The 15,581-nt window shown below is 53.8% G+C and overlaps 3 protein-coding genes and 1 non-coding gene across 4 annotated transcripts; 2 read left to right on the top strand and 2 right to left on the bottom strand.

The window, feature by feature from the left end:
* Window positions 1–671: 671 nt before the first annotated feature.
* On the bottom strand, window positions 672–796 carry LOC127022676 (small nucleolar RNA ACA64). The gene has a single exon (XR_007767369.1). It is a non-coding gene; the product is annotated as a small nucleolar RNA ACA64 (small nucleolar RNA).
* Window positions 797–1,398: 602 nt separating this feature from the next.
* RPS2 (ribosomal protein S2) lies at window positions 1,399–4,461 on the top strand. The gene is made up of 7 exons (XM_050906057.1): window positions 1,399–1,577; window positions 1,780–1,869; window positions 2,332–2,439; window positions 3,003–3,176; window positions 3,260–3,419; window positions 3,888–3,979; window positions 4,332–4,461. The coding sequence occupies exons 1-7, from the start codon at window positions 1,422–1,424 to the stop codon at window positions 4,410–4,412; spliced, it is 861 nt and encodes a 286-aa protein (XP_050762014.1). The 5' UTR covers window positions 1,399–1,421; the 3' UTR covers window positions 4,413–4,461.
* Window positions 4,462–4,896: 435 nt separating this feature from the next.
* Window positions 4,897–6,432, bottom strand: NDUFB10 (NADH:ubiquinone oxidoreductase subunit B10). The gene is made up of 4 exons (XM_050906058.1): window positions 6,271–6,432; window positions 5,755–5,893; window positions 5,236–5,375; window positions 4,897–5,097 (listed from the first exon to the last, which is right to left on the bottom strand). Exons 1-4 carry the CDS (start codon window positions 6,416–6,418, stop codon window positions 4,997–4,999), a joined length of 528 nt encoding a protein of 175 aa, XP_050762015.1. The 5' UTR covers window positions 6,419–6,432; the 3' UTR covers window positions 4,897–4,996.
* A 1,514-nt stretch (window positions 6,433–7,946) lies between these two features.
* RPL3L (ribosomal protein L3 like) lies at window positions 7,947–15,337 on the top strand. The gene is made up of 9 exons (XM_050906038.1): window positions 7,947–8,115; window positions 8,753–8,921; window positions 9,807–9,942; window positions 11,056–11,242; window positions 11,797–11,957; window positions 12,245–12,346; window positions 12,970–13,065; window positions 13,575–13,694; window positions 15,227–15,337. The coding sequence occupies exons 1-9, from the start codon at window positions 8,076–8,078 to the stop codon at window positions 15,281–15,283; spliced, it is 1,068 nt and encodes a 355-aa protein (XP_050761995.1). The 5' UTR covers window positions 7,947–8,075; the 3' UTR covers window positions 15,284–15,337.
* Window positions 15,338–15,581: the final 244 nt, after the last annotated feature.

The following is a 15,581-nucleotide window of genomic DNA, read 5'->3' on the forward strand; positions in this document are numbered from 1 at the left end:
GCCAGCGCCATCTTTGGTGTGGGCAGGAGGCGGCTCCCCCGCGCCGCCTCGCCCCTGCACACCTCCGGGGGAAAAAAAAAAAAAAATACCCGGTACCTCCGTGCCAGCGGGGGCAGCCGGGCCCGGAGCGGCCCCCGCACCGCTTCCCAGCGCTCCAAAGCTCCTTCCAGCAGAGCATTCCCTCACCGCCCCAAGGAAGCGACTTCCCGGCCCCAACCACAGGGAAAAGCAGGAAATTTTGAAGCAATACGAACGACAAATAGAGACGTGACAAACAAACTTTCAAGTAATTCATCTTTTATTGCATATAAAATACATAACTGAATCATTTCAAAGCGTTCCAGCTGCGGATACTCTGTCGTCGTCCACTGCAGCATCCCCTGCGTTTTGCAAGGCTCACCCTCGCAAGCAGCGAGGAGGAAAGAATCGCTCTGAAGGAGCAAGACAAGCACACCGCACCCCGCGGGGCTGGAGCTCTTACTCGGGAAGGCAGGGCCAAGCTCTGCGGCCCGGGCAGAACAGCCCCACACCCGGCAGCACCGGCACATCCATCCGCTCCGCACCGCCACCCGTCCGCCCGCGCTCAGCACCTGCCGGCGGAGGGAAAGGCAGCTCTGAGAAACAGCCATTACCTCAGCACACGTTATTCCCCAGTACCTGCTCAGTATAGGGGTTATGGGAACATGGGTTTCACTCCCCACACTTGGCTGTGGGCAATAAGCTTAATGTTCCCTATGCTGTCGGCACAGTTATCTCACCAGGGGCCACGAGAGACCCCAAGTGATTTTCAGACTGCGCCTGGCGCCCACAGCTAACGCGACCCCCGAAGCACCTTCCCAGGCCGCTCACTGAGGCCGACCGGCCCAGCCCACCCCTCCACACCCCACCCGACCCCAGCTCAGCCAGTACCAGAAGCAAATACCAACAGATTTCTCTTTAAAAAGCTCAAGAAGCGCAGAGCGTAGAACATACCATACCACCACACCTACCCTCAGCTCGCCTCAGACTGAGCGCGATGGGCGTGCGCGCTCCTTATATACTGGGCTCGCGCGCGCATGCGCACGGCTGCCAGTGGGTCTGCCCGCCCCGCACCCTGTATAAGTGAGCGGAAGGCCCCGCTCCGCGCCGCATTGTATTCCTCATTCAGCGCGCAGGGCTCGCATCGCCGGGCGGTGCTCTCGCGAGACCCCCGCGGAGTATAAATAGCGAGCGGCGGGGATGCCCGGCCTTCTACCCTGAGAGATCACGTAAGTGGGCGGGCGCCATGGCGCCGGCGGAGCGGAGCGGCCTGCGCCTTATCCGCGCCCATCGGGGCGCCGGCGGCGCGGGGGTAGCCGCGCCCGGCCGCATCGGCCGCCTCCGGGCCCGCCGAGGTGGCGGCGGCAGTATTCCGGCTAACGCGCCCCTTTCTGCTCTAGCAAATGGCGGACGACGCCGGTGCTGCAGGAGGTGCAGGAGCGGCCCGAGGGGGCTTCCGCGGCGGCTTCGGGACCGGGCTGCGGGGCCGCGGGCGAGGCCGCGGTAGGGGCCGAGGGAGAGGCCGCGGGGCTCGTGGAGGCAAGGCCGAAGATAAGGAAGTAAGTGGTTCCCGGGGCCGGAGGGCGGCTGGACCGGGGCTGTGTGGGGCCGTCCCGGGTGGCGGGGACCACGGTGGAGGGGGCTGTGTGAGGGGGCTGTGTCTGCTGTCATTCCGAAAGCTGGAGCAGAAAGTGAGCCGGTTCCCGTGGGTGCTGGCCGCTGGTGCTGCCAGTGACCCTTTTCCATGGATTTCTTTGTTAGTGGATTCCTGTCACCAAGCTTGGTCGCCTGGTCAAGGATATGAAGATCAAGTCTCTTGAGGAAATCTATCTTTTCTCACTTCCGATCAAGGTAAGCTTCGGTGAACGCTGAAGTAATGTGCAGCAGAATCTTAATTTGAACTGCAGAGTTCGCAGTAGTTGCTGCATTTGCTGTTTGGGATGCTCAGGTTAAGTGTGTTTAAATTAAAGGCATAAATCAACAGAAGCTGAGGACCGCTGCAGTTGCTTGTAGTGAAGCATGGTGGGTTTTGTGTGTTGCATTCTGCCTTGTGTGGAGATGCCAGCATGTTGCTCGAGTGTTTCTGTAATACTTCTGCTCGGTGATGGGAAAAACGAAATTTTAACTTGCTGTGTTGGACTGCCTAGCAACCTAGAGTAAGTTTATGCCTGCAAAATTCAACATATTTAGGTACCTATTACTTAAAATACATGTGTATAGGATTCTTGAACTTGAATTGTAGGACCCTTACTAGCTGTGTTGTGTTTGTTTAAAAAGTATGGCCTTGTGTGATTAAATGACTGAATCTTGCAGGAGTCGGAGATCATCGATTTCTTCCTGGGGTCTTCTCTGAAAGATGAGGTTTTGAAGATCATGCCTGTGCAGAAGCAGACTCGTGCTGGTCAGCGTACCAGGTTTAAGGTAGCCTTTTTCTTCTGTTTTCTCACGTTGAAAACTGCGTGTGTTGTCTGCTGCTTTTTTTGGTATTGTATTAATAAATTAGTTCAAATACCTTTATTCTTTTCTGTAGCATCTAGTAAATATTTTGGTACGGGGATCAGCTTGTGTAGCTTACAAAGTTATTGCATTAACTTTAAAACCCTAGTAATATGTTCAGATGTTACTTGAAACAGCTCTAGCGCGAAATTAAGTCGCACTTGTGCAGCAACGTTGGCTTTTCAGGGGCTGTGGCGGAGAGAAGTCTGAGGTGTAAGGAGGGAATGCTGTTTGGAAATTCTTGGGACTTTTGACCAGTATGAGGCTGTAGCAGGGAACTGAATCCCAGTTCTTCAACCTGAGCTGGTTTTGACTGAAGGACGAGCTCTAAGGGGAAAAATGGGCTTCTTGAACTGTGAGCTGTGACTGTTCACTGCCGAGCGCACACGTGGGTTATCCTTGGTGAGAGACCCTGATGGACTCTGTTCTGCCGAGGGAGCGTTCCTGTGCAGTGCAGCTGCCACTGAAAACTTTTCTTTCAATCTTAGGCTTTTGTCGCTATCGGGGACTACAACGGGCACGTTGGTCTTGGTGTTAAATGCTCTAAAGAAGTCGCCACCGCTATTCGTGGGGCAATCATTTTGGCTAAATTATCCATCGTACCTGTACGACGAGGCTATTGGGGGAACAAGATCGGCAAGCCCCACACCGTGCCTTGCAAGGTGAGAATGACTTGCCTGGGCCTGGTCTCGGTGATCGTGTGTAGTGTGTGTTTTGGGAGCCGTAACCCGTTGCGTTTGCGTAGGTCACTGGCCGGTGTGGATCCGTCCTGGTGCGTCTGATCCCAGCTCCCCGCGGTACGGGGATTGTGTCTGCCCCTGTCCCCAAGAAGCTGCTGATGATGGCTGGTATTGACGACTGTTATACCTCGGCCAGGGGCTGCACTGCCACCCTCGGCAACTTCGGTAAGCTTTAGGTTTTCGTGTTGTAGCTTAGCTGTAGGTATTGCCGTTTTTGTCAGACAGGGATGCAACATACCCATTTCTATACTATTTTTTAATCTGTGTTGAATCAAAACCTTCTAGCAGTTAAGCAGAAGTGAAGACTTCTGGTGATGCCTTTTACAATGCAGGTTAGTCCTGCTGTAGATGATCCTGAAGTTCTGTAAAAGTTAATTACAATAAATTGTCTTTTTATATGTGCATTGGTTTAAAAAAAGAAATCTCCCAATCTGCGCGATTGCACTTGTTTGAAGTAGTGTAATTGTCGTAAATGGAGAGAGAAAGAAACTTGAGTTTTGTGTGTATATCAGAGAGACGCTGCTGTGGTCTCCCTGTTCCTTCCTAAATTCTACATTTTTGGAGCTGCGTGGGCGGGCACTAGCGAGTGGATTTCTGTGGCAGTGACGTGCAATGTTTGACTTCTGTCCGTAGCTAAAGCCACCTTCGATGCCATCTCCAAGACCTACAGTTATCTGACTCCTGACCTCTGGAAAGAGACTGTGTTCACCAAGTCTCCTTACCAGGTAAGAGTATTGCTGCAATTTGCAGCTCAAATCTTACCCTGCCTACCCTGTACAGTTCAGATGCTGTACCCACAGAATTTGCAGTTGAATTATGGGAGAGTAGAGTTGCAGTCGGAGCTGACTGCCAGGGAGAGCGTGATTTTTCAGCATTCGGTTTTGAGTAATACTTGAAAATGGCATTTCGTGGACAAAGGAAATAGCAAGAGGAAAGCTTTGAAATACGAAGTAAAAATAAGTTGTATCTGAACTACCCCAGCCCCCACGTACACACCTTGTTGGAAAGGGATGCAGCGCTGAGAAACCTGTGATAGTGGCTTAAGAAAATAAACCACTGTTTGTATTTATTTTTTAGGAGTTCACTGATCATCTGGCAAAGACCCACACCAGAGTCTCGGTGCAGAGAACCCAGGCGGCTGCAGTGGCAACGACTTGAGTGGGTTTTGTGCAAGACAATAAAGCGATCAGTGAACAAGAAATTGTGATTGGTTTGACGGGATGGTTAATGCATTGGGCAGATGGATGAAATCTCTGCTGGGGATTTGAGTGGGCCAGAGCCTGAACATCTGCTGAATGAAACACGTTACACTGATCCTTGTTAATCATGTATTAATCCTAAATGAGGTCTAGAACCAGCTCTGAAGATTATGTGCTGTCCTACAGCATGTAATCTTTACGCTACCTGAGGGAATTCTCTGCCAGGGCTGGGCAGAGCAGCACAGTGTGTTTCTGTTGGTTCATGGAGGTGAGGCAGAGCTCCAGAGGGGAATCCCAGTTAAGGCAGCCAGGGGTTTTCGCTCAGAGCATGGTAACAATCTACTGGAATTCAAAAGACAAATGCAGAGCTGAAAAAGGAAGAATTCTGTAAGTGTTTACAGATCTCTTCAAAGACTGAGTCTAGATTCTGGTTGTATGGCAGATGTCTGGGCTGCACATTTATTGTAGAGGTCAATACCATCAAAGATGCAACATGCAGTATTCGATACAAGCACCGTGGCGGGAGGTGCTAACCGTTTAGATCTACTCAGACGCATTTGCTTGTGCCTTCCTCTCTTCCATCATCCTGTGCTTCTGCTTCATCAGGCATGACCTCGCATTTCCGTGGACACCAAGATCACCATCTAAAAAGAAAGTAAATATCTAAAATGTCTTCTAAAAAGAGAAGCCTCTGTTCCACATGAAGTCTGGGACGTGGCTTAAGACCCCCTTTTCCCCGTGTGCCGTCGCAACCGAGGCACGCAGGCTGCTGCCGTACTCACATCTGTCCTGGTAGGCCTTGGTGACCTGCGCCAGCTGCTCCATCTCCTTGGCGCAGTTCTGGAACTGGTTGGGTCCTTCCCTCTGCTTGCAGGCGCCTAGCCTCTCCCGGACTATCTCCACGATTTCCTGATCAACCATCCTGCGGGAAAGATGATGATGAATGTAACCACAGCCCAGAGATGATAGAAAAACTGACCCAAGGGGTGATGATACCCTGTGGAAGGTCAGCTCGGTTTTTACAGGATCCTGGTCTGTCCTGCAGCAGTGCTGCAGGAAGCAGGCAGTGCAGGAGGACGTGTCCCAGTGCCAACCCAGCTCAGCTCAGGCGTGCTGCAGGGGACAGCAGGACTGTGCACGGGGTGTTCTGTAACGGGGTGGGCAGGAGGTGCTGCCTCAACACCCCGAAGTCCACAAAACCGCTGTCAGTTCAAGCCAACCGCTGCGGTTCCCAGGGCTGACTAGAGCAGCGCGCTCTGCTGTGGCCTCGCCTGGCGGGCAGCCCCGCTGACAGCCAGTACCTGTCCCTCCGCCACTGGGCTTCGGCCTCGAAGAAGCAGAGGTAGTCGCCCTCCAGACACTCGCTCAGGTCGGGCACGCGGCGAAACTTCTGGTGGTAATAGTAGAACTTGTTCTTGGCTTGCTGGCGCTCGATCCACTCTGCAGCAACAGCCCTGCGGTCAGACACCCCCGGCCCACAACTAGCGAGCGGACCCTGTGTCTGTGTGCATCTGGCTTGGTGTTCCCGGCCCCTGCATGCCCATCTGCGTGTCTGTCCTGTGTTCTTGTCTGTCCCCCACATCCCTCTGTCCTTGCGTGTCCCACCTCCCTGTGCCTGTCCCGGTGGCCGTGTCCTTGTGTCTTTGCCCCCTGCCCCTGTGTGCCCGTCCCTGTCTCGGTGTCCAGGTCCCCGGGTCCCCGTGCCATGTCGCGACCCAACTCCCGCAGCCGTCGCGCACCGCGAAGCGGCGCTAGTGAGGGGGCCCGGTCGCCCCGGGACGGCGGCGGGAGCGGTGAGGGGCTCGGCCCGCCGGTACCTCGGACGAAGGTGACGGGCGCGTCGACGACATAGTTGAAGACGGTCTGGACGAAGGTGATCGGGTTGGGCACCGACGTGGTCCTCTCGGAGACGGGGGTGCGGGTCGGCGGTACCTTGTACGCCTCCCAGTCGCTGTCCTCCGGCATGGCGGCGGCGGCGGGCCCGGCGGGAGGCACGGAGAAGATGGCGGCGCCCCACACAATCCCGGCGGCGGTGGGGGACACCGGGGTCAGAGGGCGCCGCTCTGCGCATGCTCCGCTGTGCCCGCTGCATGCTGGGAGGTGTAGTCCGTATTCTCGCCCGCCGGGGCCGAGCTCAAATGGCCTCAGGCCCCGGCCTGGAGGAGCAGCAGAGCCCTCCCTCACAGCCAGACCTATCGCCTCGCTCTCTTTTCCAGTCAGAATCACAAAGTCTTTCTTGATGGAGGGATTTTTACTCAGTCTCTACCCAGAGCAGCCGGCTGCACCGAGCTTGGGGTGCCCGCGCGGACGTTCACAGCTCTGGGTGTGCGGTGCCCCATTAGGAACCTATCCTAATGGCTGCCATTCGCATTCGAGTTGTTGAGGAGGGAGAGGTGTAAACTGAGACACCGGCAACTGACCTTTATCACACCGCAACTGTTAGGTCCAACCTGCCAGCTTGGCCGAGGATGAAATGAATATAGCACCGGGTGAAGCTAGGAGCTAAATTTGTGTCTTCAGACCGATAACCATCTTAAGTATTAGACGGGGGAGGCACTTACTGACAGCCTCTTTCTGCTGCTGACCCGGGCTGAAGACGTCCCATGGTTTGTAAAGCTCGGTGCTGCTACCTTTCGATTGTGTGGAGAGGGACAGTGAGCAGGGCTGGGTTACCGGTGACGTTAGTGCAACTGAAACGGGGTCGAGCTCAACATAGCTCCACTTGGGCTGGAAAATAAGCTTGGTGGAAAGTGCAACCAGGTGCCGGGACCGATCTTAGCAAGGAGGGAGTTGCAGTGGACGTAGATCTAACGCTTCGCTGCTTGGGCTGACCCCCAGTTCCTCTGCCTTGAAGCCGATTGTGTGAGAACTTGTCCATGTCTCTAAAGAGCTGTTGCTTTCTCCCTGCCCGGCTCAGCATGACCTTGCGATTGGGGTTTATATATTTAGCTCTTCTAATTTGGTTTTCAGGGTGCATATTTAACCTGCGCATGTTCTTGTTACTGATTCCTTTGGGCATCCTTTCCCGTTTCTTCTGATCGTTAGCTGTGCTTGTTTGGTGCCATTTGCCTTGACGACATGAAGCCCATGAATTCTGAGCAGGCCCTTTTGGTGCTGCAGAATATAAAATAACTCGTTATAATTAACATCAGAGAAGGGCGACCTATTAAAGAACATATTTCTCCTTCAAAGTCCTCAAGCAGAAGGAGGGAGATTATGTTCAAGTTTTTTTATTTAATCGGCACCATTTGTCCAGAAACTTACTAAATTCTTCCATGCACATGGTAGAAGCTTGAACAAAATCCCATCCTGTTATGAGTTCTTCTTCTCGTGTTGGAATCGAGGAAGAGCCCAGAATCCCTCCAGCATTCACTGATGTTAAAGGGGAGATTTCCTGTTGTGCTTTGCGTCCTGGCATCTTCTGGGACCTGAAAGCGAAGCTGATCTTTTTTGTTCTTCCTCTCCGCAGTCCCACCGCAAGTTCTCTGCTCCCAGGCATGGCCACCTGGGCTTCCTCCCCCATAAGAGAAGCCGTCGCCACCGAGGGAAGGTGAAGACATGGCCTAAGGATGATCCCAGCAAACCAGTCCACCTGACGGCTTTCCTAGGCTACAAAGCTGGCATGACACACATTGTGCGGGAAGTGCACAGGCCTGGGCTCAGTAAGGCTTGGCTGATGGAAGCGGGGGGCCACATCCAGGAGGGAAATGAGGGAACAGACTTGTTGGTGGGAAAGGCTGCTCCTGGGAATGGGTGGTGGAGCACATAGCTTCCAGGCTATCTCCTCTAATGCTGTCCAGATCTTGGATGGCCAAAGGCCACCTCACGGCCAGCGTGAGCTGAGTCTGGGGGTTCCTGGGAAGTCCTCACACTGGTATGGTGACTGGCGGTTTGTTGGATCCTGCTGGCAGAAGGACCCTGCAGGGTAACTACCTGACAATTCTGGGCTTGGAGCGTCTTGCTGGGGAAGTTTATAATGTTGCTCTCCGGGATGCCCACAGGATTGGAGCCAAACTCCAGGGCAAGAACCATCCAATGTACTGCTTCCCCCCACCTGGGGAAGATGGGTTAAAGCGTGCTGGGCCACAGGGTGTACCCTGTTCAGTGTCTGGGGATCAGACCCTGCGTGGTCCTCCAGCAGGCGGGAGATGGAAGGGCTGAGGCTGGCTGCGAGAGCAGAGTGTGACCTTGCCTCCAGCACGTTGCTTGCTCGCTGTAGCTGCACGAGCCAAGAATGGCTCCAGGGAATGATCTGATCCTGGATGACGCTGAACACCATTTCGCTTTGCTACCTTGCAGAGATCTCCAAAAGGGAGGAGGTGGAGGCCGTCACCATCGTTGAGACCCCCCCGATGGTGGTGGTGGGGGTCGTGGGGTACATAGAAACACCGAAGGGCTTGAGGAATTTCAAGACTATTTTTGCTGAGCACATCAGCGACGAGTGCCGACGGCGCTTCTACAAGAACTGGTACGTGCCTCCACGGCTGGGGAGGGTCCCTGGGGCACTGCACGTGCGGAGTCCCTCGCAGGTCTTCCTCGCAGCCTCGCCATGATGCCCAGCCGTTGCAAACAGCTCAGCTACTGGCAGCTGGCTCTAGGGTGGACTGAAACTGCTATTTATTTAGTCATGCACAGAGATACTGCAAACAGCTTGATGCTGGGAATCAGCATATGCATATGTAAATTTATTCTTATAGTTGAACTAAGTTAGCTCTCTCCACAACATCATATGGTAGTGCATGCTGCAGGTTTGTTTTCCTTTGTGTAGGTCGGGCCCATCTACTCCATTAAATTGGAATACTTGAGCTGAGGCACCCAACGAAGGGAGTAAAACCAGATTTGACAGGGGAAAAATTGATGCAGAATGTGACCCCTGGCCCTTGTAAACATCAACACCCCAAATCCCACACCAGCAGAGAGGAAAATGGAAACATGAATTTCTTAACTGTGGGAATCGTGTCTCCTGCGAAAGTGCTGTTGAGATCCACCCACCACATGCCTCTGATCCCTGTCGGAGCCTGTTTTCTCCTTTCTCCACTTAGCTCTGATTTTGCGCTTGCATTTTGATGGCACTGAGCCAGTCAGTGGGAGACAACTGGATTCCTCATGCAAAAAGGTTGGAATTACCAGCCCTTTTCACAGCTCATTATTCACTTTCCTCTTCCCACCTCAAAGCCCTGTGTCGTGGCCCCGACAGTCAGGCGAGGGTCAGGTATCCACAGGTACCTTGTGCCTCCGGGGAAGTGCCTGGCAAGGTGATCCGTCCCCCCACGCTGCGCTGTCTCAGGGCACAGCGAAGTGCAGAAGCACTTCACCAGTCAGCTCTGCTGTATGTTAAACACTTTCGTCGCAGGCACAAGAGCAAGAAGGCGGCGTTCACCAAGTACTGCAAAAAGTGGCAGGATGAGGATGGCAAAAGGCAGCTGGAGAAGGATTTTGCGGCTATGAAAAAGTACTGCAAGGTCATTCGTGTCATTGTGCACACGCAGGTCAGAGCCTCACCCCGGGGGGTGGGCAAGGGGGGCTCAGGGTCTTCCTCAGCTCGGGAGCGTGGTGAGGGCCTGGGAGCCGGGATCACGGGGGTGTCTTGGTGGGGTCACATCGCGTGCAGGCGATGGGAGGTGCTGGCTGACCTTTCCAGCTACCTCCTGACACCAAGCCTGTCTCTCTGAGCCGAGCTCAGCAGAGCTCCCTGCGGGGGGCTTGCCGCAGGGGGCTGTGGCTTGGGCACGCTGGGGACCCACACACCCCGTGGAGGAGAGCAGCCTTTGCACAGAGCCTCAGCAGGTGGTGAGCCCTGTGTCAGCGAGGGACCTTAGGCCCCATGATCGCCTCAAATTAGCAACTGGCGTCAAATGTTTTGGGCAAAAATAACCCACGGGCAGGCACAGTTTTGCCAGATGCTGATTGCGGGATACACAGGGCCCATTTTCATGCTGATCCCTGGAGTTAACGGCTGCTTTGGAGTCTGGGGCAGAGCTAAGCTGGCTCAAGGCTTCACTTGTGGCTGGCACAGACCCTCAAAGTCCTGCTGTGGTGATTTGGCAGGGGCTTTGCACAGGGAGCTGGGACTGGGAGAGAGTGGAGCACCTCTTGGTGGGAACTAGAAATAACTGTTCAGTCTGGAAGCAGAGGTGGGGCACGACCAAAGGAGAGGCGCTGACTCTGGCTCGGAGCACAGAGCTGCATCCTGGCTGGTCGCAGTGTTCAGCCTCAGTCGGTGCTCTGGTGGTGGGCTCCTCAGGGGCATTTACCATGGCTGTTACTACTGTGCTTAACTCTTGGGGTAGGATGAGGCTGGCCTGTTCCTGTGCTCCCTGGAGAGAGGGTGTGCATCAGCTCCTGCCTGGAATGGGAGCACTGGGAGATGGGGTGGTTGGGCTAAAGGACAAGGGGTTAGGTCCAAGAGATATATAGGCATGCTGACCCAGGTCGCTGGCTGTTACGAAAGGGGTTGACAGTGTGGTAGGGAGGGGTGGTGAAGAGCTGGCCCTGCTCCCCTCCTGTGCCCCTCACAAGTGGTGGGTGATGCGGGCTGGCCCTCACGTTCACGCCTGGGAGATGAGGGGCAACATTTTGCCCTAATGCACTGTCTAATGCAGATGAAGCTGCTCCCGCTGCGGCAGAAGAAGGCCCACGTCATGGAGATCCAGCTGAATGGCGGGACGGTGGCTGACAAGGTTGACTGGATTCGTGAGAGGCTGGAGAAGCAGGTTTCCGTGCATACTGTCTTCAGCCAGAACGAGATGATTGATGTCATTGGTGTGACCAAGGGACATGGGATGAAAGGTACAGAGCAGGCAGACCCGTGCCGGGGGCTTGCTTCTGTCCTTCTCATATGGCACTGCCCGTAAGGTAGTGTTGGGGGAGCGGAGTGTTAGCCATGCTGAGAACCCACCAACTTATTGCACAGGGAGTAGCAAAGAGCCTCTGGACCTCAACCACAACATGCAGTACCATTGTAGCAGAGCTTGGTTTCCTTAATCTCAGTAAAGGCCATGTTGTCTGCCGTGCCCAGAGTCCTCCCAGGAGGCTCAGAGGCACTGTGAGTACGTAAAGCTGTTGCACTTCTCACAAACCCCACGTGTGTGGAGGTGTGGGTGTTTCTGTGCGTGTGCGTGGATGTGCTCGGCAGGAACATATCACAGTCTGATCAGATCCATGGGAAGTGAGAACAGTTCTGTGCTCTGGCCTCTCACGGTGGTGACAGCTCTTGGTCTCCTTCCAACACGGTGTCTTCTGAGAACTGCAGAAGAATGATGAGACTGTCCTCTCCCCAGCACTCAGACACCAGCCCTGAATCTCCCTGGTGTTCTCACCGCCCTGTCCGGTCACACTTCCAGGGGTGACAAGCCGTTGGCACACGAAGAAGCTCCCCAGGAAGACACACAAGGGTTTGCGCAAAGTTGCCTGCATCGGAGCCTGGCACCCGGCCCGGGTTGGCTACTCCATTGCTCGGGCTGGCCAGAAGGGCTACCACCACCGCACGGAGCTCAACAAGAAGGTATGGCCCAGATGGGCTCCCTCAGAGCACCACTGCGCCTTCCTGCCTTCCTTCCTGCCGTGCTGTCACCATCCTTCTTTGCAGGGTGGCCTCTGTTCCCCCCAGCTTCTCAGATGTTTCCCTAGAGATCTGCAGCGCTGTTGTTCTCCATGTCTTTCCTGGTGCTTTTTCCCTGCTCAAGGGACACATCACAGGGGGCACACGTTGGTGAAAACCGCATCATCCCTGTGACGTTCCTCAGTGAGGGGGCAGGCAAGTCGCCATCTCCATTTCCTTTCTGTTCCTAGATTTACCGCGTTGGCCATGGGATCCACGTGGAGGATGGCAAAGTGGTGAGGAACAACGCCTCGACGCACTACGATGTCACGGAGAAGACCATTACGCCTCTGGTAAGGGCTGAGGGGATAACAGGGCTGTGACTGGCCCTGGCTGCAGGAATCCAAGCCAGGGAAGTAGTTCCTTGGCTGGAGACAGCTGCATGGGAAATGATTTGAAGGAAATTCACTGAAAGAAATGCAGTGATTCCTTTCCTCATATTTTGGACATGGAAAACCATCTCTGTGAGGCTTTTTTTTAGGCCCATTGGTAGACCCAAACATTTAACTTTCAGCTGATAACTTGGGCAGGAATGAAGTATAAATTACATTAAAAATCTGATACTTAACAGATAAATGTTTGTTACTTGGTTTAAAAATTCACTTTTGCTTATTAAAAACTGTTAACTCGGGAGTCTAGCAAGCTCTGCTCTCTGTTCACCCACATCCTCCAGGGAAGGAAGCAGAGTTACTGGTTCCCCAGCTCTTAGGGGGTGCTCCTCAGCTGGGATCACGCAGTCAGTGTGGCTGACATGCTCTGGTGGTCCTAAGCAGGCAACCTGAAGGGTGCAGAGTGTTGTTAGCTGGAAGGACTGTCAGTCACTACCTTCTCCTTCCCTAGAAAATGCGGCCTGTGGACATGTCTGCTCCCATCCAGCTCTCCTGCCTGCCAACCCTCTCTCTGCCTCTCCCCACAGGGTGGCTTTCCTCACTACGGGGAGGTCAACAACGACTTCCTCATGCTGAAAGGCTGCGTCGTGGGCACGAAGAAGCGTGTGCTCACCCTCCGTAAGGTGAGAGCGCAGCTGGTGCTGGGCAGGGACGGTCTGTAGCTCTCCGTGAACAGTTTCACCACGTGGAGAATGCCGCTGCCTCCAAATGCTGGGTATGGAGGACTGGTCGGATCCTTGACACTGTGTTGCAGAGAGCACGTGGCACACGAGTGTGGTGCTCAGTGAGACCATTCGCAGGTAGATGGTTTGTGGCAGTGTGCAGTTGGATGTACTCCTTCTGGAGACGGAAGCTGCAAGCCTTTGAGGGCCCAGAAATGGAAACCTTGGCCATAAGCAGATTGTGAGGAAATGAAATGCTAAGTGAAGAGCAGGCTCATTTCAGAGCTGCTCTGCAATCCAAGGCATCACCTGCCACCTCAGCACCAGGGTGTTTCTCTGAGAAGGCAGATTTTCGTGGAGATATTTGTCTAATGGATGCACCTAGGATATTTCAACCCTGCTTCCATCAGAGCAGATGTCCAGATTTTCTGTAACCATAAGCCTGATGCATTGTGACTCTTCTTTTCCAGTCCCTTCTGGTGCATGCGAGCCGCCGGGCTCAGGAACCCGTTGAACTCAAATTCATTGATACTACTTCCAAGTTTGGCCATGGCTGCTTCCAGACAGCTCAGGAGAAGCGGGCTTTCATGGTGAGTTACGCTCTGCACCAGCTCCAGCTCCCAGGCCATGCTCGCAGCTGGGCCTAAAGCAACTGATTGACTCCAACCAAGCATCTGCTTCTCCATATAACAACAGCCAAATGAGTGATCGGGACCGTCTTGCATAAAAGACAGGCATGAATTCAATTCACACAGCAGATATTATGCTAAGGAAGAACATGATGGTTGTGTGAGTGATCCAAGACAACCCAACTAGCAAATAATCTACCATATGGCCAACCAGTTTCCATTCACCACGGGATGTTTTAAACAAGCAGTTAACTTGGCAGGCACTGCGTTGGACATATGGTCCCTTTCACCCGTAATAGTGCACTTCGATTTGTTTGGAATGATTTATAACTTTAATGTTCTTAAGAGGAAAAGGTTGGGTCAAATTCAGACACAAATTTGTGATTCCTTTGTCAGGAAGCTTTCAAAAAGGCCAAGCGGTATATTTTTCTTAAATCCAGGGCAAAAAAAAAAATTTAAATAAATCCAAAACAAGCAGAGTTTCTTGAATAGCAACCTACACCAGGCTGGTGCCTAAGTCTGAATGTGAAATTGAGGAAGCATTAAGTAAGTCAGACCTTCAGCTAGCAGAAATGAAAGAAACAACTGCCTGGATACCACGCAGACATAAACCGTGTCTGGATCTGGCCTGTCAGCTAGAAATCCCATGTGAAACTGGCTAAGCCTCCTTAGCCCTGGGGAGGGGGATTGGCTATGCAGTGCCTTTGCAGAGCTCTTTAGAGGTTAAGCTGATTTTCTTTATCTCAGTGTTAGGAGCTTGTTCTGTGTTCTGCTCTTGCTGTCACTGCAAGTCCTGAGTAGCTGTGATGTGGCTCTCAGTGACAGGAGATGGTTTTACCTGGTTGCAGCTGTTTTCTTTGCCATTTTCTGCTGTGGGGTGAGAGTTTCCCCCATGTACACTGTAGTAAAACTTTACATTTGGCTGGAAGTAGAGGCACGTAAGTAATTCTTGCCATCTGCTCCCATAGGACTTATTTGGTCCGGGACAACCCCATTTCTTAGCTGGTGGAAACCCCTCAGGCTCTGTTGAGTTGGCTGATGAGAATCTGTGCCTTTGGCTGTGGGAGGTCTTGCCTCTTCCAGGGCTCATACAGCAGCTCAGCAGCCGCTCCACCGTGGTGGGCTCCCGGTACCATTCATCAGCACAATCACTGCTCCCCTCCGCGTCCCCTGACTGCAGGCCAGCCCGCCTGGCTCAGAGCAGGTCACTCAGTGCCGCTCTCCGGCTGCTTTTGTGCTCTCCAGAGAAACAAACCCTTTGTGCAAAGGGCAATGACGTTCCGCTCCTGATTCCCGCAGGGCTAGGGAGGCCCCGGGGGTGGCTGGTGAATGGCGGCACGGAGCTCCCAGCTGGGGAGCGGAGACCAGGAGCGGCCTCGCACAGCAGAAGGGGGCCAGAGCTGCAGTTCTGCTCCCCGCAGCTCAGATGCAGCCCTGTAGGCCAGGTTTGTCTGCTGCTTACACTGAGAGCTCTCCTCTCTGCTCTCTTCCAGGGCCCTCAGAAGAAACACTTGGTGAAAGGGAAGCCAAGCGTGCAGGAAGAGCTGTAAGGACTGAGATATGCAAGGCTACCTAACTGGGCACTTTCAATAAAGGGGCTTCAAGCCGTGCCTGCTGCCTGTCTTCCTTCTGGAGGGGTGTCCTGCCTGTATTCAGTGCTGCCTGTGGGTAGCAGTGTGTCCTTGAGGCTCCTCAGCAGGTGGGGATGGGACAAGTAGCACTTGGGACTGGCCCATACGGACAGGGACTAACTGGGACAGCCAAGTGTCTGCTCTGTCCTCTGCATCCTCCCTTTCCCTTGCTCGGTGAATTTTTTCCCACTGCCTGCATTCACCCAAACCACGGTGA

Source organism: Gymnogyps californianus, chromosome 15 (assembly GCF_018139145.2).
Source record: "Gymnogyps californianus isolate 813 chromosome 15, ASM1813914v2, whole genome shotgun sequence".
NCBI classification, from domain to species: domain Eukaryota; kingdom Metazoa; phylum Chordata; class Aves; order Accipitriformes; family Cathartidae; genus Gymnogyps; species Gymnogyps californianus.